This window comes from Calonectris borealis, chromosome 1 (assembly GCF_964195595.1).
Source record: "Calonectris borealis chromosome 1, bCalBor7.hap1.2, whole genome shotgun sequence".
In the NCBI taxonomy this organism is placed as follows: domain Eukaryota; kingdom Metazoa; phylum Chordata; class Aves; order Procellariiformes; family Procellariidae; genus Calonectris; species Calonectris borealis.
The window spans coordinates 108235062-108259552 of NC_134312.1; the positions used below are offsets into that span (position 1 = coordinate 108235062).

The 24491-nt window shown below is 38.1% G+C and overlaps 1 protein-coding gene across 1 annotated transcript in view; it reads right to left on the reverse strand.

Annotated features, from left to right (window-relative positions):
- ROBO2 (roundabout guidance receptor 2) overlaps window positions 1-24491 on the reverse strand; it is a 496976-nt gene that overhangs the window by 428371 nt on the left and 44114 nt on the right. The window contains exon 2 of the mRNA XM_075170325.1: window positions 12136-12462. Within this exon, the coding sequence (XP_075026426.1) occupies window positions 12136-12462 (327 nt within the window). The remainder of the gene's footprint in view (window positions 1-12135; window positions 12463-24491) is intronic.

The window sequence follows — 24491 nt, forward strand, 5'->3', positions numbered from 1 at the left end:
ATAGGTATCACAGCAGAAGCATGAAGAGAGGACCACTAAAAATCAGAAAAAAATTTCAGTTTAGTATTTCTTCTGTAACTATTTGCATACGTACTGGACTAATGGAAAGGGAGCAGAAAGAGTACACAATGTCATAGACTGGCTCCGGCATACAGTGAGAGTGGATGGAAATACATACATTTTATACCACACATTGTGTGCCTGACAAAGAAGCTTCTTTGAAGCACAGACAGTGACAGACAACACTAAGACCTCTACACTGTCCATTACTTAGAAATTTTAATGTGCATCAATGATAGAGTCTACTTTTTAGAAGATGTATGTTTATAATATATATGTATTTCACACACATATTTTTATATATATAAAATTATAATATATATGAAATATATATTATAGTTAAATAGCTGGTCCTAAACAATATTGCCAATACTTCATTATAATTTGAGAGTTCATATTCCCATAACTTTAGCAAATAAATATGTTATTAATAAATATATTGCACACTATATCCTGTTTGTTCACCAGTTCTGTATTGTCACTGTTAGGAACTTGATGACATGCTGATACAAAACTGTTCCTTTCTCATAGCTCTTAACTTCTACTTTTTACATCCATTCTGCAAAAGTGAAATTATTTCCAAGAGAGATGAAAATTAGTATTATTAAACTACCTTTAAGCACATCTGCAGCACTGGAATAAAACAACTGTGAAAGAGGTTTACTAGGACAGAAACCAAGTTCTCCTTTGTTCAGTATGCAGGCGTATAATGAGAAAAGTGACATATAAACCTAGATCTGCACTTATGCACAGTGTATTTATGATAACCAGTCAAAATATTTTGATGAATGGCAAAATTAGCAAGTGAATTATACAAAGAATAGTCAAAGACAAGCTTTTATTCTAGCAAGTGAAAACAAGTCCTTACAATCTGACCAAGTTATTTGATAAAAAAATCCAGGGCTCTTTCCCAAAATCCTCATTTCCAATTTCACAACAAATGTAAAAGCATGGGCTTCAGTGGAGATATCATTTAGACTAATGACAGTGGTAGAGAAAGAAGTAATTCTACAACAATTTGCAGATCAAACTGTACTACCACCACCCCTTTTTTTTGTTCGTTTTTTTTCTTTGCTTTTTTTTGGGGGGGTGAGGGGGAGTGGGGTAGTGGTGGTGGTGTTTGGTGGTTTGGTTTTTTTTTGGTTGGTTGGTTTGCTTTTTGTTTTGTTTTTGCAAGATGTCAATTTCTTAGAGACAAAGGAAAACCTTTTTGTTTGGATTTCTGCAATTTCTTTCCCTATGGCCCACTTTCTGAAAAGTTTATATTAAGTGCTCCCAGGGGGTGGGGGTGTTTCCACATCTTGCAATAAGACTGATAGAATCAAAGCTTACATAATACATATAAGATCTATTAAAAAGCCTAAGATTTACAGGAACTAATACATTCATCAGAATCAGATGTTGCTCAAATGGGAACACAATCTGAAGAAAAGCATGAAGAAAGTCACCTGTTTTTTATAGTAGGCAGAGGGAAGCAAATAAAAATGAAGAATATCGCTCATATTCTTAAGATATCATATTACCAATCAAAAGATTTAGTTTCTGCTCGTGGTTCTGCAATCAACATGATACATGACCTTGAACAGATGGCTCTGAATCTCAAAGAAAACATGACTGATGTTCAGTATTGCCACCACTGACTTTTAGGCATGCATTTCTAGGAGTGGAATTTACAGGTTTGAATCAGGTAATTAAGTTGCTTCTACAGTAGAATAAGAATTGTATATATGTTAATTGAATGAATAGAGACTCTACCGTGTGTATCTTTAGCACCTAGAGTGGCTTAAATCACATTTCCCAGCTGAGTGTCCAAACTGCAGGCTACTTATCTCCCTCTCCAACAAGCCGAAGAGTGAATATAATTTAATCAACCCAAGAATTAGACTAGTTGAGGAAGACATGATTCCTAGTTGCTGATCCTAAATTTGAAATATAAAAGAAATACATAAAAATGAGAAGACAGAGTTAGAAACAACATAGATGGAACACAAAAGCAAATACTTTCCAAAAATAATTTCAAGTTAAATTTTTTTGCCATTTACTCTTTAGCAACCAAGATGCTTTGCTAGAAGAAAACGCCATCCTGACATACCTTGAAAAGGTTCATTTAACTTCCCAGTTTGCTTCAGTAACTTCTAATTTATACCCAAACTGTGCTCTCATATGGGCTTTGTTATCAACTTAATTTAAAAACTTTTTAAATATTCTATACTTCAAGATAAAAGTGAGGTGCAGAGAAGGACAGGAAACTCTTAACTCTATGTACACATCTCTTTCATAAAGACAATCTTGTAGTAAAGATCACAAATATCTCAATGGCTAAGGCGACAGTGTTTCACCCATACCAGATGCTTTCAACTACTACAGGTTTTCCACTGTCTGTGTCTTTTTCTGATTCTAACCAAGAAAAACAATTGTATTTCCCCAGAATCCATGAGGGGAACGAGCCACTTAAAGTGTTTAAGCTCATGTGTTCTCCTAAACAGTATCTTTGTTTGTCACTATCCGAGATAGACCCTTGGGCTAGATGGACCAAGTGGTGTGACCCAGTAGGGCATTATGCCACTGCCTCCAATATAAAAGAGGAAAGGTCTCCTGAAAACTGAGATCACAGTCCCAGTTTTCAAAACTAAGAAACAATAAAAACGTATCATTCTCAAAACCACTGTGTGACCAAAACAACCAAAATGTCTCTTCATACTAACAGCTGATAACTTGCATATTCCAAAGGCTATATGTGCATGTAAAACCTGTGAAGAATTTGCATCTATCATGGAAATAAATTGAAAGCTGTCCTGAGGACACTAATTTCTTTCATTTCTTTCATCATCACTAATTTCTTTCTTCCATATAAAATAAAAACTAAGAAATTTTATATAACTACCTCAACAGTGCTCTTCTGGACAAAACACAGGAATTCTTACATTCTAACTACACCTAAAGTTCCGTTTAATATCTGTCTCTGCTAAAACACAAAGTGATCATCCTATTATCTGTCAGCTTTAGGGATTTATAATACTGTGAGTCACCAAGTGCACTATGTATAGCACTGAATAATTAATTCCAAAAGTTGAAGTCAGAGGGTTGCAATGAATTCTTTTATTCTTTTTCCACGCCTACATCCCTCTAAATTATACTTGTGTGTATGCACATATGCAGCAAATGGGGAACTTTTTGCATCCATTATGATCTAAAAAATAATTCAAAAGATTAACCAATGTAAATTCTTCTGCAGGATTGCTACTCACTTTATCCACTTAAACTGGGGATATTTTTCCTCAGATTCTCATGTATGGATTGGTTTTTTGAGATTGTAACAAAAGCAGAATGAGAGTCAGTGAAACTATTTCCTTTCCACAAGCAATGTTCACGTGGCTCAACCTTGCTGGGTTGGTATTCTCTTCATAGGCTGACAGAAACTTCTTTCTTTCCCATTTATTTCATCAAATGATTTTGCATAATGGGTGGGCAAGAGGCAGGTTCAAGTCCAATTAGTAGAAGCAAAGTCCTCCAGCAAGATGCAGGTGGATTAAGAAATTGCCAATTTTGAATGCCAAGGCCTTCTACTTTGGCATACAATCTTGTATGCCTTCTACTTCGGCATACAAGATTAGGCAACAGGCGCAGCAGGACCCAACAGGAGGATCACATTAAACAGGAAGAACTGGATGACATTGAAGACTAGTGTAGGAGACACTAGATGAAGTGGAATAATAGAAAGTGCAAGATCATATGCTTTCGAACTGATCACAGAGAATTTTACTGTAAAGCAGAAGCTCATCTGTTACAAATTACAGAGGAAGAGAAAGATCTGCATCAGATTACTATAGAATGACTATGAGCTATCAAATGCTTAAAAAAAGTTAAACATGATCACAGGACTGATAGATAAGGGAACAGTGAAGGTAGTTATTAACATTAGTTCATAATGCATAGCATGCAAATCTTGAAATATTATATGCAATCTACCCACCCATGTCTCAGAAAATGGATGCAGACTAGAACAGGTGAAGAATGGCTACTAGAATCAGCACATATTTTCCAAGAGAAGACATGAGCTTTTCTTGCTTAACTTAGCAATAGCAGAGATGAGAAGTGATACCACTGTGGTCTATAAATACAAAGGAGAGAAAACAACTACACTAAAGGAAAATCAGATCACAAGAACAAGCATAAATAAAGCATGTTTACACTGGAAACATTAGAACTATTTTTCTCACCATTGGAAGACTTAAGTTCCAAGACAGGCTTCCAACAGAAACAGGGAATGGAGTGAGCTCGGGGATGAAGGGGAAAGCAATCAAACTGCTTTTCAAAGTGCAGCTTGAAATGTTTCTGAATGGAATTACAAAATACAGCTGTGTATAATACAGGGGACTCAGGGATCCAGTTCTTTACATCTCTACATCCCTTTGTACAGAGGCAGACAGATCTATGAGACAGCAGAAAGTGACTGTGTATGCTTCACTCCTCTTAAATGATGAAGCAATTTTCAAATTTCCAATACATTCACATCACTGCCACTAGAAAAATTCAAGCAAGAGGAGTGGAACAAAACCACCACTTCATTTCCCACATAAATTCCAAATATTAGAAACTTATTCAGAGTATAACATCTGTGGAAGCATTTGAAGTGGAAGTATCACCAAAGCCATGATTAAATTTTAGTCCTCTAAGAACAGGAACAGGGGGATGAACATATCTGAACAAAGACAGAAGAAAAAAAAAAAAAGGAAGAAGGATAAGGTTCTGGTGTCCTCAAATAGAATGATTATCAGAATAAAAAAAAAAACTATATACACACACATATATATGTGTATATATAAAACATCCACCAATCTCACCCTAGTAATTACTGTTAATTACCATAGTAATGAACTTTGTTAGAATTGAGATCATGCAACATGTGCAAACGAATGGTGTGAAGTACCGCTTCAAATGAGTACTTTTTTAAGCCTTTCTGACATTACAGAATAGTACATGTCTGAAGCATGTGCCAACAATAGCTAATATGTCAATTAACATTCAAATACTGCTTATAGGCTCCTGAGCAAAAGGAACAGAGTTGTAAAAATGCAATGTTATCTTGTTCTCCTTTATTTCCCAGATGAACTAAAACCAGAGAAATGTCACCCAAAAAGAAATCAGCACATGATGATGTGCATACTAACAGATCAGCCGACAGCTGATCTCTTTCAAGTTTTCTGTAAAGTCATCAGTAGTTCCTTAGCTCTCAACATTTTATCAGGTAGAGCATTCAGAGATGTATAAACAGCAGGATTTGATTTAAAAAAATAAAATAAAATCAAAGGCAAGGGGAAGAAGGAAGCCGATAAAAATCAAATGAGGAAATGTGCAAGAAATTATTAGAAGCAGAATCAGATTGAGCACACTGCAAATAGCTTCTAAAAATATAACATTGAAAGTTCTCTTGTAGGTGGGGAAAAAGTGTAGATCCTGGGGAGAAGACTTCAAGGAATAAATTAGACATCCTACAGAAAGCTTCTCTAACCATTTCTGGATGCGAGAAACTATTTCTACTACAGGAACACTGGGGATGATACTAGACTGTATGTCTACACAGTGCAAGAGAGCCCATTGCAAAGACATACTAACCAGTTCTGAAGGAGTTAATTCACATAGTGGATTAGCTCTTAAGGAAACTTTTCGCTAGGCTGGTGTATCCTTCTCAGCACATATAACCATCTAAGCTTAAGTGCTCACAACGAACGCTCTTCTGGTACCCAAACCTGCTTGTTTTGTGCGAGCCTGCATACCTCTTTTTAGAGCTCATTGTGCTACGAATACCTACCAAAAAAATCTATTATAAGATGACCACAGTATGAAAAGAGCAAGAAAAAGAAAATGGAGAACAAGAACAAGGTCTGGAGAAACTTACAGGCACTGTACATCTTGATATAATGACTGAAATCATGTTAAGTATTTTTGTATCTACTATCTACTATTAGCATTATGGTACAGAGTTGATTGGATAGCTCTTAAATGTGAGGAGTCATTGGCATTTTTAGCCTTGAACTTGATATATTTAAATCTGCATGTCCAAGTGGAGCTCAAAGATAAGAAATGAAGATGTAACAATGCAGTCACCTGTCTAAATCCTCGTGGATGAGATGACGGGAACTACTGTTTTTGTCCATGTTGAAGGCATCAATGCTGAAGCACAATCTTACACAGTTTGTAAGAAACGTGTTAACGATGAAGAGCACCTCTATCATAAAAACTCTAGTTCTCTCTGGCTACTGGTACAAAAATCACGCCCTCTCAAATATCTAGGTTTCTTATCCCAGATGAATTCAGAAGCAGTAGAAACACATACTCAGCTAAAAGCTAAACTAATAAGTAAATAATCAGAACCAATTTTTTGGCTCAAAAAGAAACTTTGCGATGAGGCATCAGTCAGGTCTGGATTTATCTGATATGGCTTCACTCATTGGTATTTATTAACCTCTGTAATTTTGAATAGTGACTGTAAGAATTAAATTATGTCCTATACAGAAATGCTGTATTATGTAATGGTTTCTAACAATGGTATTCCCAATGGCTTCATCCTAATCAACAGAAATTGCTTACTGCAAGCTTCGGAAGTACAGAGAGGGTTTGAAGTGTTCCCCCCCATCTTATGAAATCTGCCTCTTCCCTGATTATCTAATCAGATACAATTTTATTTATTTTCTTCTACAAGGGGAATTTTATTTTCATTAAGTGTGCTGTGATAATAGCCATGGTTTGTTATATTTCTTAGAGAAATGCAGAGTAAGAAAAAGCATGATGCTTTTCAATGTTCTGATATGGCTCATCCACAGGACCACAGTCTCCAGCATTTCAATTTCTACAATAATTACTTCTGTCTTGATGAGAGCAAAAGACTGCCACCTCAGACAGGAAGCTTTTCACAATCTGTTGAGAAGGATGAGGGTGAGAGGGGTATAAGTAAATGAACAGGATCTACTTTCCACATGTGAAAGTAACCCCAAAGCGAATCAGACTTTGAAATTACCAGTAACAGACTTAATAACAATTTTTATGTTTAAGTCATATGTTGAACAGAAACTAGATGAAAAAAATCATCCACCCATTTTAAAGTCACATATTGTGCTCTTTTTTTATCCTATTTTACAGGTGGTCTTTACCCTGAATATCTCGAATGAAATTATTAATCCCATTATTGTGAACATAGTGCAGCCTTTTGCACATGCGCTAGCAAATAGTCATTAACATTATGGTATAGAGTTGATTGCATAGCATATATTTTATACCTCTCAGCCTTTATTCACTGAATATTAAAACATACCTGTTTTATTTGTAAAATTACTGTCGCCTGTGTTTCAAGATCTGGCTTATGCTTGCTTTGGAATACACCTGTGATGCTTCACACTAAACTCAGTGTACTATTATAACCTCTCTTGTTACAGATAAAAACATAATTCAGTTTCTGATCCAACATAAACAGGATCATTATGTTTGGAGAGTGTTCCAAAGCCTGCTATTCAAGCAATCTGTGACATATAAATAATGCAAGACCTCTTCTTTCTCCAAATGACTTCAGTTCAAGCACAGATTCAGAAAGATGGAAGCCCAAATTTATACTGCCATTACAAAATTCAATCTATTTCTGGTTCTCCAATTGAATTATGACTCAGAGTCTTCCACTGTTTTCTATTAGCACCAACCCACACACTCCTACCCTTTGCCAACCCATGCAGAAAAGAATCTTATTTGTGAATATTCCCCTGCTTTATTCTATATTAAAATGGCAGCAAATCCCAGCTAATCTGAAAAGCCTCATGTTTTCTTTTAGAGGAAAGTAAGGTAGAAAATTGGTCTTTTTTCCCCTCCCTTGACCTCTGACCTTTGAACCACAACCTCCTTGTCACTAAAGCATTCAACACCTCATTTAATCTCTCCTCGCTGCATTGGCACAACACTGGAAAAGGAAAAGGGAAAAAAAATAATCTGGGGACTTCATCAATTTTTCATGAATTTTCATTTAGGCCAAAGCCCTCTCTTACAGTGGTCGATAGATCAAGCTGCTGTCACATATTTAACACCTGGGGCTACAGCTGCTATCTCTGGGGGCTGCCGCTGACTCAGGCTAGATTGGAGGCAGCCTGAGTCAGTGCGAGGACCCTCATGCTCTTTCTCTTGCTTACATGTGGCGCCCCAGTGCTTGCAACTGAAATCCTAGCCATGTGTCTCCCGATATTCCCACTGGAAAACTCCACCACATAGGTTCAATTGTGTCAATTCGTACATTGTGAAAAACTGTGCTTTTATTTTAAAACTTCTGGCTTTCAAAGACGAAAGCAGTTTCATAAAAGGTCAAACTATTTCAAGCCTACTTCCCTTTCTAAAATCCTCCCAAGAAAATCTGAGCATCAACATATTTCTAATAATGCCAATCCTTGTTCAATTTCAATAAAAAATTCTAATACACAAAATCAAAAGAAAGATGTTTTACTCTTTTAAATACAATTCTTTGCAGTTGTTTTCGGACTAGAACATTTATTTTTAATGATTTAACCATAACACAAAAATACTACATCAGAATTTGCCACATACACAGTGGAGGAATGGTTTTGCTGCTAGCATTAGCATTATTTTTTCCTTCTGAGGAAGCTCCTACTGAAAAAAGTAACCTGCACAAAGCACACCATGGATTAATGCATTAAAAGAAGAATGAAATAGAATAGGTCATATCAATCCTAAACTGTGCCTTTAAATACAAATTCCTATTTCTTCCTAAACATTTCAGGAATAAAGACTTTCTAAATTAAAGGCAAAAAAATTCTAAAAGCACATTCTGTATGTTAATGATGTTTTTTAAGTAACTTCCGAAATCATAGTTCTTCATAGTTTCACTGGCACAGAGAAGTTTTTCTGAGGACGTACATCAGCACAAAAATATCTGCCCTCAATGGTATGCACATGCTCTGAATAGGCTTGGATTTAAAAGCATGCTTAACTGCTTTGGATGGGCTGGTACCTAAATTCATCATGTTTGGAAAAGATGATAACTGCTACTTGATCAAAAAAGAGCTTAGGGACTTCAGCAACTTGCAAAAAATCACTCCAAAAAACCAAGAGGCAAAATGATTCCATTCAAGATGGGCCACATTTTGCTCTGAATCACTGTATGCCCCAACTGAATTTCACTCAAGAGTTTTTCTTCTGTCTTTACACATAAATATAGATACATCAGAAGATTTTCAATCCCAGCGCTTTTCTGGCAGGTAACCACGGAGGACGGGAAAAAAAAAACCCACAGGAAATAGAAGAGAATGAACCACAATTAACACTGTTTATCATCCAAATGCATAAGCATGAACACACTTAACAGATACATAAAACCAATAAATATTTCTTTATAAACCGTTCAAAAGTTGCAAGTGAACATTACTGGCAACTGACAATTTAATAAGCAAAGTAAAACAATTACTGATTCTTTCACTAAAACAGCGCACACAGGTATTTTAAACCTGTAAAAAGCAGCAGTTTGTCTCTAATGGCACAATTTGAGGCCACCTACAGTCAGATAATAATCCAAAACCCTGTTGTCAGCGAAGGACAACCGTCCTTTTTCTGGTGATGAAAACAGCTTGGCTTAGTGTGGAAAGAGCAGTTTTCAACACCATTACAGATAGCACAAGTAAGACCCGATCGCATGTGGCTGTCCCAGCTCCTGTGGACAGGGCTGCAGCATCCAGGCAACTCAACAATTTTCAGCAGCAGTTGAGAACAGGTGAATGAGGACTCACTGCTGACAACAGGCTGTCAGCAACAACTCATTTCCCTAGCGAGCAAACAGACTGCTGCAGACCTGCCCATCTTCTTCAGTCCAGAAATGCTGACATTAGAAAAACAGTTTAAAAGCCTTAAAATAACTGTTCCCTGAAAGTCATTTGAAAACTTGATTCAGAACCAAAAATCATATTAAAAAGTGTCTCAAAACTAAGAGAAACCGGGTAGTTTTGCCATCATCCTCCAGAGGATGCCTTTGATACATGTGTTGAGCATTGCCATGTGCTTTTAAACCAGTGAACATAAAACCAGCAGAATCTCTAAAATTAAGTAAACAAGCAGTGTACATATTATTTACATTTTTTTTCTTTGATGAAGACCTTCTTGTAATCACAGCCACGGTACAGCTCAAGGAAAGACAAAGCACTGCTGAAGTGGAACAGGGGTGCTTGCTTTAGACTGCTAAATCGTTTAATTGGGGAATTCAGTCAGTTAAATTTCAAAGCTACGAAAACAGCAAAATAATCTGGTGTCAGGTGCACGTTGCTATTGCAAAAAACTTTGGCTGTGGTTTCAGATCTCAGGTTTCACGTTCTATGATCCTGCTCTAAAATACCTCTGACAATGAGACATGCTTTTATTATTTTTCAAGTCTTCTACTATCTCACATACAGTTCATGCATGACTTGCCACCAGCTACAGTGGTTAAAACAGTTACTCCAGAGACTAGGGATATTGTAAAAAGAGTGTCTCAGCAGTCACTGAAGTAGGGATCAGTGAAAACTGATGAAATATAGAACACCTTTAGATTTCTAAATAATCAGTCACTTTAATTTGAGGACTCCAGGTATAACTTAAACGATCTTCTGAACTTCAACAGGAGATGTCTGCACCTCAGCAGGATTGCAATAAAGATTTAAAAGTGTTTATGCCTCTCTCATAGGATTTCTCAACACTTTAAAAACTACATGTACAAAGACAGAAATAATCCAAGTAAATTTGTCTAGAATCATACTCACATAGATTTCAGCCTTCCTTAAATTGGTCGTCTTCTCGATTCCTAAATACCTACCAAAACTGAGTAACATTCTGTGATGCCTTTATTGGCAGATACACATTTACTTGTGCCTTGAACGTGTTCCAAAGCTGTTTTCATTTTTTTTGAAACAGTTCTGAATCTAAGTTATGACAAGTAAAAGGTAGTGAACAAGTCTGTTCTATTTGGCCTATACCACCATCTAAATATTTCAAAAATGGCAATTTCTGAGAAGACTGAAGCCTCAAATGCACATAACATTAGCTATAAAAATTCATGGACTGCATCAGGAATAAAGACTTCTCTTCCGTGCTTCCCTCCCGCCGCCCCCTTTAAACCAACATACCTTCTAATGTGCACTTAAATCCATTCTTTATCAATTAAGCAATACAAGTTTGTGCTAAAGTCCTACTTCAGTCAAACACATTTAAGTGAAACTACTGCCATATGAAAAATTGTGGGGGAAAAACTGAAGTCCAGCAAGAGAAGAGCATTCATAAATCTACTAAAATACACCTTTATGTGAAGATACATAGCTACCCTTAGCTGATATTCTGAATAACTAAGCAGCAAAAAATAACATACAACGCATTGTGTTTTGTGTATGATGAGCTTGTTTGCTATGTGAATATAATGAATGTCTCTGCTAACTCTACAGGAAGCAGATCATGCATGCCAGGTGGTCTCTGAAAGAGCCATGATGACTTCTCTCAAGACAAAGAGAATCGATAAAGAATAAGACTGCTCTGGATGATATGAGAAATGGCCAACAATTTCACTTGCCATTCATATAATGAATGAGGCCTGTATCAAGTTTATGATAGAGGAGCATATACTGAGGTTTCCAGCAGTACAGAACATGAGTCACCAAGAAGCTGTCTGCTTCTGTTGAGGTAACAGATGACTAGATAAACAGACAGTGCACCTTATATTAAATGATAGCTATTTTTCCACATTAGTTTCAGTATAACTAACTTTAGTCATAATTTAAAAATTAGATTATTCTTTAGAGGAAGATTAGCCTTTGTCCATGTTTGTGCCAATCATGATTATACACGGGCTAGAACCTTGCTTCAATATAAATCATGTATTCTGTATGGTCACTGCTACTGCATAAACACATGTAGAAATGCCTTGACTAAGAGCTATAGCTAATGACAAAATGCCATACTTATCTACATTTGTTATCTCCCAGACTGCTGACTCTATGCAAGTGCTGGATGACAGCATAAAAGCAACTATAAAGTTTTACACGGTGCTAATCATATAAAACTACTCACATGCCACTTCCAGAGATGCATTGCGACTCACAGCTTCTCCAAGATAGTTCCTTGCTACGCAAACATAACTTCCCTCATCAGGTTTACTCCTGCGTCCATGCACGATACGTAAGAAAAATAAAGATCCGCTGGGCAGCAGCATGCGGTGGGAGCGTGGATCGTCCTTGTCCGTTTCCACTCGCTCTCCATCCTTGTACCACTCAATAGTAGGAGTTGGCCGTCCTTCAGCTTTACAGTTCAGAGTTGTTGGCTCTCCTTTAGAGACTATCACGTCTGAAGGATGCTCCACAATCCGTGGTGGAAAGTCCTCCTGGCGGAGACGGGATCCTAGAGAAAAAGAAAAGGAGAGAGAGAGGAAAGAACAATTTATTTTAACTTTAGGCTTCACAAAAAGTTCTCACAAGTTACTCTTTTAATGCCACAAAAGTTTTCAAAGAAAAGAAAATATGAAAACCTGTACAAATCTGATATTGTTTTGTCTGATATCAGAGACTGTATCGGAGACTTTCAAAGCTAAAAAACTGAGTTGGACTACAGATACACACATTTAAGGCATCATCAAATCCATATCACATGCAGACTGAGCTTAAAGGAGGACCTCTTACACATACACGCATGATGATCTTTTCCTTGTTCCAATAATCTTTCTATTTACATTTGCTTCTAGATCCCTGTGTGCTTCCAGATTCCACTCATGGCTACCATCTCCCATCCTTTCATCTGCCAGATTCAATAGATGGACACCCAAAAGCACTGTGTATTACCACCCATTGATTAACAGTTCTTTGTAGTTTTATAATGTATGCTTTGTATCCCTTTTCCACAAACAGACCAGGTATGGAAACAGAAGAAGAAAAACCAATCCCAAAACAAACAAAACCCCACAACTGAAACCTGAAAAGTATTCCTTCCTTCATAAATTTCTAGTACAACAGTTGGCAACTTTAACTGTTCAAAGCATCTGAAGTAATTCATAAGCTCTATTTTTATTTGGAAATCTCAAATGTCAACTGCATTTTAGAAATTTTCAGTGGATTGCATGCATATACACACACACACAAATACAATATAGGCAGACGCACCTGAAAGTGCATTGCAAACACTAATGTCTGAGTGTCCTAGTTTTGGCTGGGATAGAGTTAATTTTCTTCCTAGTAGCTGGTATAGTGCTGTGGTTTGGATTTAGTATGAGAAGAATGTTGATAACACACTGATGTTTTAGTTGTTGCTAAGTAGTGCTTACACTACTTACTCAAGGAGTTTTCAGCTTCCCATGCTCTGCCAGGTGCACAAGAAGCTAGGAGGGAGCATAGCCAGGACAGCTGCCCCAATTGGCAAACAAGGTATTCCATACCATATGACATCATGCTCATTAGTATATAAGCTGAGGGGGGGATGGCAGGCAGGGAGCAGGAATCGCTGCTTAGGGACTAGCTGGGTGCATCACTCATTTTGTATATTCTACCATCACTATTATTATTATTATTTTCCCTTCCTTTTCTCTTCTGTCTTTATCTCAATCCACAAATTTTACTCCCTCTCCCTCCCTGGCCCGATTCTCTCCCCCATCTCACCGAGGGGGGGGTGGGGTGGGGGAGTAAGCGAGCGGCTGTGTGGTGTTTGGCTGCCTGCCGGGTTAAACCACAACACTGAGAAATCATTATAGGTCCATTTTTCTTCTCACTGCATTCATCCTTTTCTTCACTTTGCTTTTTGGTGTCCATCATCTTTTATCTGAAAATGTACTTTCTAACCCATTTGCAGTATCCCTAAATTCCTACCAACACTGCATCACAACCCTGGTTACATGGTTACTGAGAACTGAACAGCTCCAGCATTTCTACATAGTGTATCTAACCAGCGGTCTGAAACCTTGGATTATCCCTGAGTGCACTCCAGGGGCTCAGTCTGAGCACAGCATACCTTGGAAAGAATGTGTTTATACTTTTTCCACTTACATTTTTTTTCAGTACTAAGGATTAAGTAAAAAAAATGAATCCCTCTATCACTAGAAAGTAATACAACCCAAAGCACTTTCTTCATTCAATTGCCCACCAGAATACTATTTTTCACTTTACTTTTTTACTTTCACTGATGATGAATATGCCATCTCTAAGCCTTCACAACTATCAGGACTACTAGGTATTGATAATACTGAAGTTTCTACAACACTGATTTTATGCTCTCTACAATAGCAACTTTATGCCTTGCCCCGTACTCTTCTGTGCAGCCATTTCGACATACTGTTCTTCTGCCCATCTGTATTTCCTTTACACTCAGTTGCTTTCCCACTGCCTGGGGCAGGGAAGCAGGAGAGCCTGAACATTGTCCTCCACCTTCTCCAATGAAGCCTTACCCTGTTACTCAAGTCCTGGAATAAGGAAGAGAGGAGCTGGCGGAGGGGAGACTCTGTATAAGTAAGGTATGTGGAAGAGATTTGTGCTGGGTCCACCACCCTGGAGAAAGTCCCAGTGCCAACCTTCCATTACAGCCTTTACCATGTAATGCAATTTCACTAAGACAAGTCACAGCATCCCAAATCTCCACTGAACTCTTGTCAAAAAAATTAAAAAGTTATCACAACACTAGCCAAATTTTGCAATACCCTTTTTCTGAAAAAGATTATAATCCTTTCACAGTTGTTATGCTCCTCATTACAACTATTAACAGACAAATTGTAGAGATGAGTAAATGCAAGGACACTGTCACCCAACAGAAAACCGAAGTCCAACACTCCTAACTTCAGCGTCAGTCATTCAGATACAGTTCATTACTGCATATTTAATTAGACTATATTAGCCTGACAAACAATTTTTCTGCAACAAACACGCCACAATAGTTTGTGCCTCTACATTGCTTCTCATAAAAATGAAGTCAGCTCTCCTAATTCATAGAATCATAGAATAGTTTGGGTTGGAAGGGACCTTTAAAGATCATCTAGTCCAACCCCCCTGCCATGGGCAGGGACATCTTCAACTAGATCAGGTTGCTCAGAGCCCTGTCCAACCTGACCTTGAAGGTTTCCAGGGATGGGGCATCTACCACCTCTCTGGGAAACCTGTTCCAGTGTTTCACCACCCTCATTGTAAAAAATTTCTTCCTTATATGTAGTCTACATCTACGCTCTTTTAGTTTAAAACCATTACCCCTTGTCCTATTGCAACAGGCTCTACTAAAAAGTTTGTCCCCATCTTTTTTACAAGCCCCCTTTAATTGCTAGCCCAAATCATCTTTTCTAGCATGGATCCTGAAAATCCTTTGAATGGAGCTGCCATGCTAGTACAATTGGACTGCACTTCTTAAATACAAGCTATATCAGCTTCTGCAGGTTAGAGAAACATTTGTCTCCATTTTCTGATCAGCTGTTTTGCTGAGTCATAGAAAAGCCATTTAACATCAGTATCTTAATTATATTCTAGGCACTACACATTTAAAAATATTGTCAATGCCTCATTTCTCTCTAAAGTTATGAGGAAAGGAATAAGGATCCATTCTACGGAGTGAATCCACGTTTGAGCTTCTGTTTTACTAACACTCAGGTCATTAAACTAAGGCTTGCCATAGCAATAAGGTGTTATACTACTGCTGCACAAATGGACTCTTTCAATGGCTACCAGATTCTATTACCAGTATAGCAAAGGTATTCGTAATCTGTACTGCCAGCACCCAAAAAACCACAGACAATTTATACCTAAGCACAGATAAACCTAGAGCACATTTAGAAAACAAAGATGTATTTTATTCTCCCTTCTGTTGACAAAAAGACATTTAAAATCTAACAGAATTTAATTAAAAAGTATCTCTAGACCACGAACCCATACACAACACTGAAAAAGACTGAAATCACCATTAAAGTAAAAGATCAAAAATTTCCCAGTACGTGGGACTGAAAAGCAATCTTCATACATTGACTAGAGACATATATAATACTCTCCACACAAGTCTACCAACTTACTTTGTTGCTTATTCTCAAAAGAAACAAACAAAACCCCACTAGTGTTAAGAAATTCCTACTAACGGTATCAGTAAGAATACCAAAGCTGAGGTGTTTCTGAAACTTTAGAGGGCCTTAAGTCAAAGAAGAGAACAGATACAACTAAATTTTGATAAATGAGAGTGTAACAAAATTAGTAGCAAAAAATGCAAAATGCAAATCCAAGATATTAGTTTTCTTATACACAAAGGTTTGTTGATAATGTTCAAAACTCGAAGTAGTACATTCTACAGATAATTACAGGCCATGTTAAATCCTTTGAAAAGGGCCGAAACCAGGACATCCCATAAAAAGTTAAACCTTCCATCTTATACAGCCCACTTCAAAACCCCTCCTCAGGTCATAGTAAGACTAATTCTTCCTCTTCGGTACTGATGTTTATCACAAAACTAATGTTTACCTCACTCTATCCTAATTAAGCCATTTGTGCTCAAGAAAGGGTTGAGATGCAGGCAGCAGAGACCATGCCAATCAGCAAGGAGAAAGGCTCAAGCTGTGTTCCGAGATGGGCTCATACCAGGCATTCCTGTGATGGCTGGGTGTACCTTCAGCTATCTTGTGCTGCAAGTCAGCAAGTTATTTCCTTCAATGTACATGTAAGAGGATGGAAGAAAAACACACACAAGAAATCAATCACAGAGCACAGCAGACTCCCTCCTTCAAAACTGAACTGCACACCTAAGGTATCCAAAAGGATACTCCAATTTAGAAAGAACAAGCAAAACCAAAAACTTGACTCCACTGCCTCTCTTCTGGCAGACACAGACACTGTCTATGTGCCAGAAAGTGACAGCCCCAAATGGTGTTTTCCCTTCTTGAGTTTTGATTCTTCCACTATGGCTCCCCCTCACCCCACCTCCCAGTAATCTTACAAATACAATTTAATTTAGAAGGAACAGAAAAATTAACCCCCTGACCTAACTGGGCACAAGATTATACTTTTCCTTTTACTGGAGGGTGAGATGGAACCGTGATCTAGTCAAGATGATTAAGTGGTTGCACTGAAGCAGGCAGCTGGTGGTGTATCCTGAACTACTCATGTAGCTTCCTTCTCCATTCTTCCCTCAAGGATTTCCAATACAGGAATATCTCATGCATGCATAGAGCATGTGAATAATCCTTGACTTTAAGACTCCCTAAGTAGTTATTACTATGATGGACTGCAATGACTTCAAATTTGCTGTTACATGCTGTCAGGCAAAAACACGCTTTTGGAAAAAATCCTACAATATCACGACTAACTGAAAGCTGCCATGAAGCTGCACCATGAAGCTCTCCTGAAAAGGTAAGCATTAACACTTATTTGAATACATACTCAGAGTACTCTAATACTTACTGTACGTTAAGGTTCACATATCTATTGCAGATGACTGGGTATTACACATCTTGAGAAGATTAGTTTCATATATGCCTCATCAACTAATTCACAGAAAAAGTTTTAGGCTCACCTTTTTGCTTATTACTTCACAGAATAATTAAAACCACTGATCAAAAACAAAAAATGCAAAACATACACGAAAAAAAAGATAATGTGCAAGTCTATTATAGTATCTTACCTTTAATGTTAATGTTTCCTTGTTCATACTGCAGCATTAAACAAAAAGTTACTAAGATTACTCCAACAAAAGTCAAGATATAAGTCATCTCTGTTCAATTTACCTCTCTATACTTCTGTCCTGATGTATCTTTAAAATCTCGTCTTATATTTTATAAATATTTCTGCCACAAACCAAGTAATTCACAATTACAATTCATTACTGAACATAATTCAGCAGTAAAAAGGATTATCTCATACAAAAGCAAAAAAAGAGCAGTGATTTTATCGCACTTCTAGCATCTGCCACAACATGAGATACTCCTACATTAGTACTAATACAAAAACAAGGAAAAAAAAAAACACAACAGGTGAAATTATAAGAGAATTAGATATAATGACATTCTGTCTTGATGCTATCAGGCAAAGCACAAAAAGCACAGAAAATAAGTACAGCATTCAACATAACCTCAGTGTCATCTGGAACACTGCTAATCACACACCCCAGCAATATGTGCGTGATTGTTTTGTGTATGATCTAAGCTAGAAAAAGATGGATGAGATGGTTTTCAGTACATGATGAAGGTATAAACAATCCTACAGTCTTTGGATTTCAACATTAGTTCAATGTAACAGCCAGTGCGGTGGGAGTGGAAATACATAAATAAATAAATAAAAGTCATTCTGCCTTAATGCTGTTGAAGTTCCTGATAAAGTTTTGCTAAGACCATGCTATAGCCAAAACCACCACATCTGTTTACACTATTTTACTAGATAGCTCAATGTTCTCTCCTTTTTTTATGGGGATAAGTCAAACAAAGAAGGAAGCAGCATCTGCAGGGCAGCTTCTGATACCTACTGATTAGAAACCTATTAGTAGAAATAATTCATACTCTTTCAGAAAATATGGCTTTGGGACAGATGTGAACAGATGTAAATGTCATAGTAGAGTGGATGCTACCAGAACTAGAAAACCTAACACAGGCAAAGTGCTCAGGCAATATTTAATTAGTAACCTAAGTTACGAAGTTCAGTTGTCCTCAGTGGGTAAATCAGAACACTGCCAAGTAGCAGGAGACAATTAATGGAAAAGTATTAATACACCACTTTATCCCACATGTTAATTTTTGTTCAAATTCACAAGCCAGCCCTGAGTTAAAAAAAAAAAGATTATAAGACTAAATAATAAAAAAAAAAACCAAACCACAAACCACAGTCAATGCTACTTAGACAATACCAACATTTATTTCAGTGAAAATCTCCATGAAATTTTCCAATCACTGCTTGGAGTAAATAACGAGTAAAATATTGAATCAGCTAAGTCTAGCTTTTATATTATTATTTCATTTTTGCTTCTAGTGGTAGATACTAGTACTTCTACTTAAATGCAGAATTTGTCTATATTTCAAAAAGAATATATCTGAAATTCCTATGGTAAAATATAAGTTACAGTCTACAGTTAATGAAAACTAAAACATAGATCATGAAATCTTGTATTAAAATGTTCACTAAGCATTAATGCTATTTTATTGCATGTTTACTTGTGAATGAAGTCATCTTCATTTTAAAGTGAGCATCACGTTATCAACTTGCATTGTCTAAGATACTGCAAGACAATGTTTCGTCACTCCAACAAGCACAGCTGTCATTTTAGGATACCAAAGCCTGGTAACTACTGATAATTGCTGACCTGATAAATGTTGACTAATGGGAAATGCTGTAGTTCTTGTAATAATAATTGGTGACTTTATAGATTTGTGATAAACTACTGTAGCCTAATCAAATAGCTAGCTTTTACGTTACATTGACATTGTTTACCTTAGGGATTAGATGCACCAAGGATGGTGAATCCCAGGAAGACTCTGGTAAGATAAATGAGGAGGTACATCTTTGGAACTACATAAGAACTACCAATTAACCCCATTGTTTAGGAAAGCCCAGCAAATTCCTCCAGAGTAGTCTGACCTACCCTGACCTATTCTAATTAGCATTGTAAAAAATCCACCCCCGGGCAGGAAAGCCCCCTACCCAACAAAGCCCCTTCCCCACTGAATATGAGCAGTAAAAAGAAAGGACACTGTGACTTTAAGTGAAGACCAGCCATTGCAAGAACCACTAGAAGTAAGGGTGACTAAGTGTAAATGTAAAAAGTACTGGTAACTGTTGCTCGGAATGTGTAAAAATGCTTACCGCGTGTTAACTGAGGTGTGCTAGCTTTGTGGAGTTACCACCTAGCACCCATCTCTGCGCAGACATGGAATAAACAAATATCTTGGCTCTGTGTGAGATTGGCTCATTGCACACCGGGTAACGAACCCCACCTGAGGGACAACAGTTTTGGCGACCCAGATGGGACTGCCGTTCTAGCCTTGCCCGGGTTGTCCTGCCGTTCCGGACGGGAGACGGGACCGGGTAGGACTCCAGCGCGCACCGACCTCTTGATCGGGGACTCCGCCGGTTCCTCTCCACTGACGGGCGACAGGCAACGCAACAACACGAGATATTTGCAAGGAGGCAAGGGACTGCAGGGGTAAGTAGCCGCTTTTGGGGATTGCTCTGCATAAGACGCGCCTAGAAAAAAGGCCCGCGGCTGGAGCTTAAGTATCGGCTTCTCATGTAGACGCGAGGTAAAGCCTTTTTACCGACAGGGGGTCGGAGCTGGGTGCGTGGTAAGATTTGCGCAGTAAAAAAATCTTGTCTTTGCCGCCAGGGGGTCGGAGCTGAGCGCGCGGTAAGATTTCACTTTTACTGACAGTGGGTGAGATTTTCCCTGTGCCGGCGGGGGACCGGAGCTGAGTGTATGAAGCCGAGGAATTCTTGGAAAAAATCTTACGTGTAATATGGGTGCGGCTGCTTCCACTGAGGTACCCCTATGCTCTCCTTTAAGATGCATGCTGAAAAATTAGGATAAGTTTGGACAGGATCCCCTAAGAAAAGATAGGTTAAGAACGTATTGTAACCAATGGTGGCCATATTAAATTGGACGATGGTGAGGTCTGGCCAGAAAATGGACCGGTGAATTATAATACTATTTTGCAATTAATGTTGTTTTCTAGAAGAATGGAGAAATGGAATGAAGTTTTATATAAATGTTGATTTGTTTTTCACTTTGAGAAATGATCATGAAACTCGTAAGAAATGTAAACTGATGATGAATGATGCAAATGGAATGTGTATGTTAGCAGGAAACGCTAATGGGAAAGGAAAGAAAAAGAATTGTTGTGAGAGCTGTGGAAAAGGAAAGGAATGTGTTAAGGACTGTGGGGAAGCTGAAGATGTGTAAATGTTGGTCCCCAAGGGGGGTCCAGTAGAAAGGAGGGAAGGCAAAGTTACATGAAATAAGGCAGGGGTTGGAGGAGAATCCCTCAGCCTTTTATGAAAGATTCTGTAAAACTGCTCACAGATGGATGATTTAGATCCAGAGGATGAGGCTAATAGATGTATGGGACAATCGGCCTCTGATATTAGAAAGAAACTGCAGCGAGTAGATGGAGGTGGGGAAATGTCTGCATCACAATTAATTGAAATAGAGTACAAGGTATACAATAATAGAGATAAGAAAGAAAAAAGAGAAAAACTTAAAGAAAAACAGAAAGGAATAAAATTACAAGCCTCATTGCTAGCAGCTGCGATCGCTGAAAATTCAGGCAGAGGGAGGAAGTGGATGGAACAGGGTAGGGTGAGGACAGAATCCCTCGAACCATGCCTCTTTGGGCCTTAACCAGTGTGCTTTTTGTAAAAAGGAGGGACATTGGAAAAAATGAATGTCCCGGTGGGAAAAACTGTTTGTTTAATCTACAGAGAAAGGGGGGCAAGAGACAGATGCTAACCTGGTTATGTTGGGAACCTCTGACTCTGAATGAAGAGGGCCGGGGGAAAGTATTAAGATCTCCCCAGCTGATCCCCTGGTTCCAGTAAAGCTGGGGAATGAAGTTATAGATTTCTTAGTAGATAGTGGAGCAACACACTTTGTAGTAACTAGTTGTACAGGACCCCTAAAGTAAAACTTACATGCCAATTTTGGAGGTCACAGAAAAACAAGCCCTTAGGCCATTTTTAAAACCTATGGAATGTACAATTGGAAAAACTACATTGACTCATGAATTTCTATATATGCCAGAATGCCCTCTACCATTATTGGGGTGCGACTTATTGTGTAAATTAAAGGCTCAACGAACGTTCTCTGATAAGTCTGTTCAGCTAATGTGCCTGAGGAGACTGCATGGAAGGCCCAATTGTGTCTGCTGACTAAGGAGAGGAGAGGTCCGGGATCCCAGAAGAAATCCCTAGTATGGGCTTCTAAGAAACCAGGACAAGCCAAGAACACCATTCAATAGTGTTGAAACTGGGAGCTCAGCCAGTAAGGAAAAGACAGTATGCTATGAAATTAGAAACCAGGGTGGGCTTGGAATCATTAATCAACATTTTTATTCAATTCGGTCTGTTGTGGGAGCGCCAATCAGAATATAATACTCCCATCTTACCTGTTAAGAAGCCCCGAACCCAAGAATATCGACTGGTACAAGATTTGAGAGAAATTAAGAAGATTCCTGCTGACATGCATCCTGTGGTACCTAATCCATATACCTTACTCTCTGCTGTTCCTGAGGATAAGGTATATTTTACTGTATTGCATTTAAAAGACACATTCTTTTGCATTCCCTTAGAAGAAGAAAGTCAGAAAATAACTTGCCTTTGAATGGGAGAGCCCTACCACCAGGAGGAAAATACAGCTTTGCTGGACTGTGTTACCACAGGGATTCAAGAATAGCCCGACACTGTTTGGTAACGTACTTGCTAAAGAACTGTAAGATTGGCAAGGTAAGAATCCTTCCATCACTTTGTTGCAATGTATGGATGACATCTTGCTCGGAGGAAGGACTGAACACGAATGTAAAACTGCAACTATTGATTTGCTGAATTTTTGGGGGTTTAGCTGGATACCGGGTATCCCAGAAAAAGGCCCAAATGGTACAAACCACAGTAACGTACTTGGGGTTTGTAATTTCTCAAGGAAAAAGAGAATTGGGAGCAGAATGAAAAGCAGCTATTTGTCAAATAGCTTTCCCCCGATTAAAAAAAGAATTGCGAGGGTTTTTAGGAATGGCCAGATGGTGCAGGCTGTGGATACCCAATTTCAGTTTGATTGCCAAACCATTATATGCTGCTATTAAAGGACCTGGAGAAACTCTGGAGTGGACACCAGAATGCAGAAAGGAGTTCGACTCTATTAAAACTGAGTTGATGAGAGCCCCTGCCCTGGGTTTACTGAACTTGACAAAACCCTTTACGTCCATGAAAGACAACATGTGGCATTGAGAGTCCTGACCCAGACTTTGGGAGATCGGAAAAGGCCAGTAGCCTATTTTTCCAAACAGCTGGATGAAGTAAGTAAAGGATGGCCTGCATGCCTGAGAGCAGTAGCTGTGGTGGTGCTATTAGTTAAAGAAGCTCGGAAATTAACTTTAGGACAACCTATTACAGTTTTTGTACCACATGCAGTGGTTGCCATCCTTGAACAAAAGGGGCATCACTGGATTCCTCCTAGTCGATTGGCTCAATATCAAGTGGTACTGATTGAACAGGATGGTGTAACTTTGAAAGTGTCTTCAACTTTGAATCCCACCACTTTAATACCGATAGATGAAAGAAGAGACCTGGAACATGATAGTTTGCATATGATGGAACAACCATAATTTAAAGGATGTGCCACTAGCGGATCCAGAAATTGAACTTTTTATAGATGGGAGTAGCTTTATGGTTAATGGAGAGCGAAAAGCTGGGTATGCTGTGGTAACCCTGTGGGACAAAATTGAAGCCTGAATATTACCTCCAGAAAGCAGAAATCATCACTCTAACCCGAGCATTAGAACTATCTAAAGACAAGAAAGTAAATATATGTACAGATTCTAAATATGCATTTGGAGTAGTCCATGTGCATGGAGCCATTTGGAAAGAACGTGGACTATTGTCTTCACAAGGGACTCCTATTAAATATGGATCAGAATTTTGAAATTGTTACAAGCTGTCCAAAAGCCAAAAGAAGTTGCAATTATACATTGCAAAGCCCACCAGAAGGGACAAACAGAAGTAGTTAAAGGAAATTGGAAAGCAGATGAAACAGCTAAAAAGATTGCAATGACAGGACAACTAATAGGAGCATTAATCCCTCCAAGAAAAATTCAGTGGGAACCCCCAAAACATTCAGAGGAGGAAGATAAACTCACTAAATATTTAGAAAGCAAAAAGTCAAAGGAAGGTTTGTAACTAGTAATGGGTAAAAATAGAGTTGAAACTGGGAGCTCAGCCAGTAAGGAAAAGACAGTATGGTATGAAATTAGAAGCCAGGGTGGGCTAGAAGTGGAGAGAACCCTATTTGGTGTTACTTACCACTTACACTGCTGTGACGGTAAAGGGTATAGACTCTTGGATACATTATACTTGTGTGAAGAAAGCTCCGCAAGGAGAATGGACTTCTGAAGAGACAGGACCATTGAGGCTGAAGCTCTCTCAAATCTAATGAATGGCACTTGGAACTTTGACATTGAATTAGATTGTATACAAGGCTTAGTATTTTTGTATTGTGTTTCAGCTACTGCTTTTATCCTTTATTGATATATTTGTGTAAATATACTGATCTTTTAGAATAAGGAATGAAGGAACTAAGGGGGGTGATATTCCTTTGTTGTTTTCGGATAGAAATACTCCATGAGGGATCAGGAAATCCATGGAAAAAGAATTTACATCTTGACTTGTTACAAAAGACAGTTCAAATCGCTAATAAGTCGGATTGTTGGGCCTTTAGTCATTTTCCATAACATTCAAAGG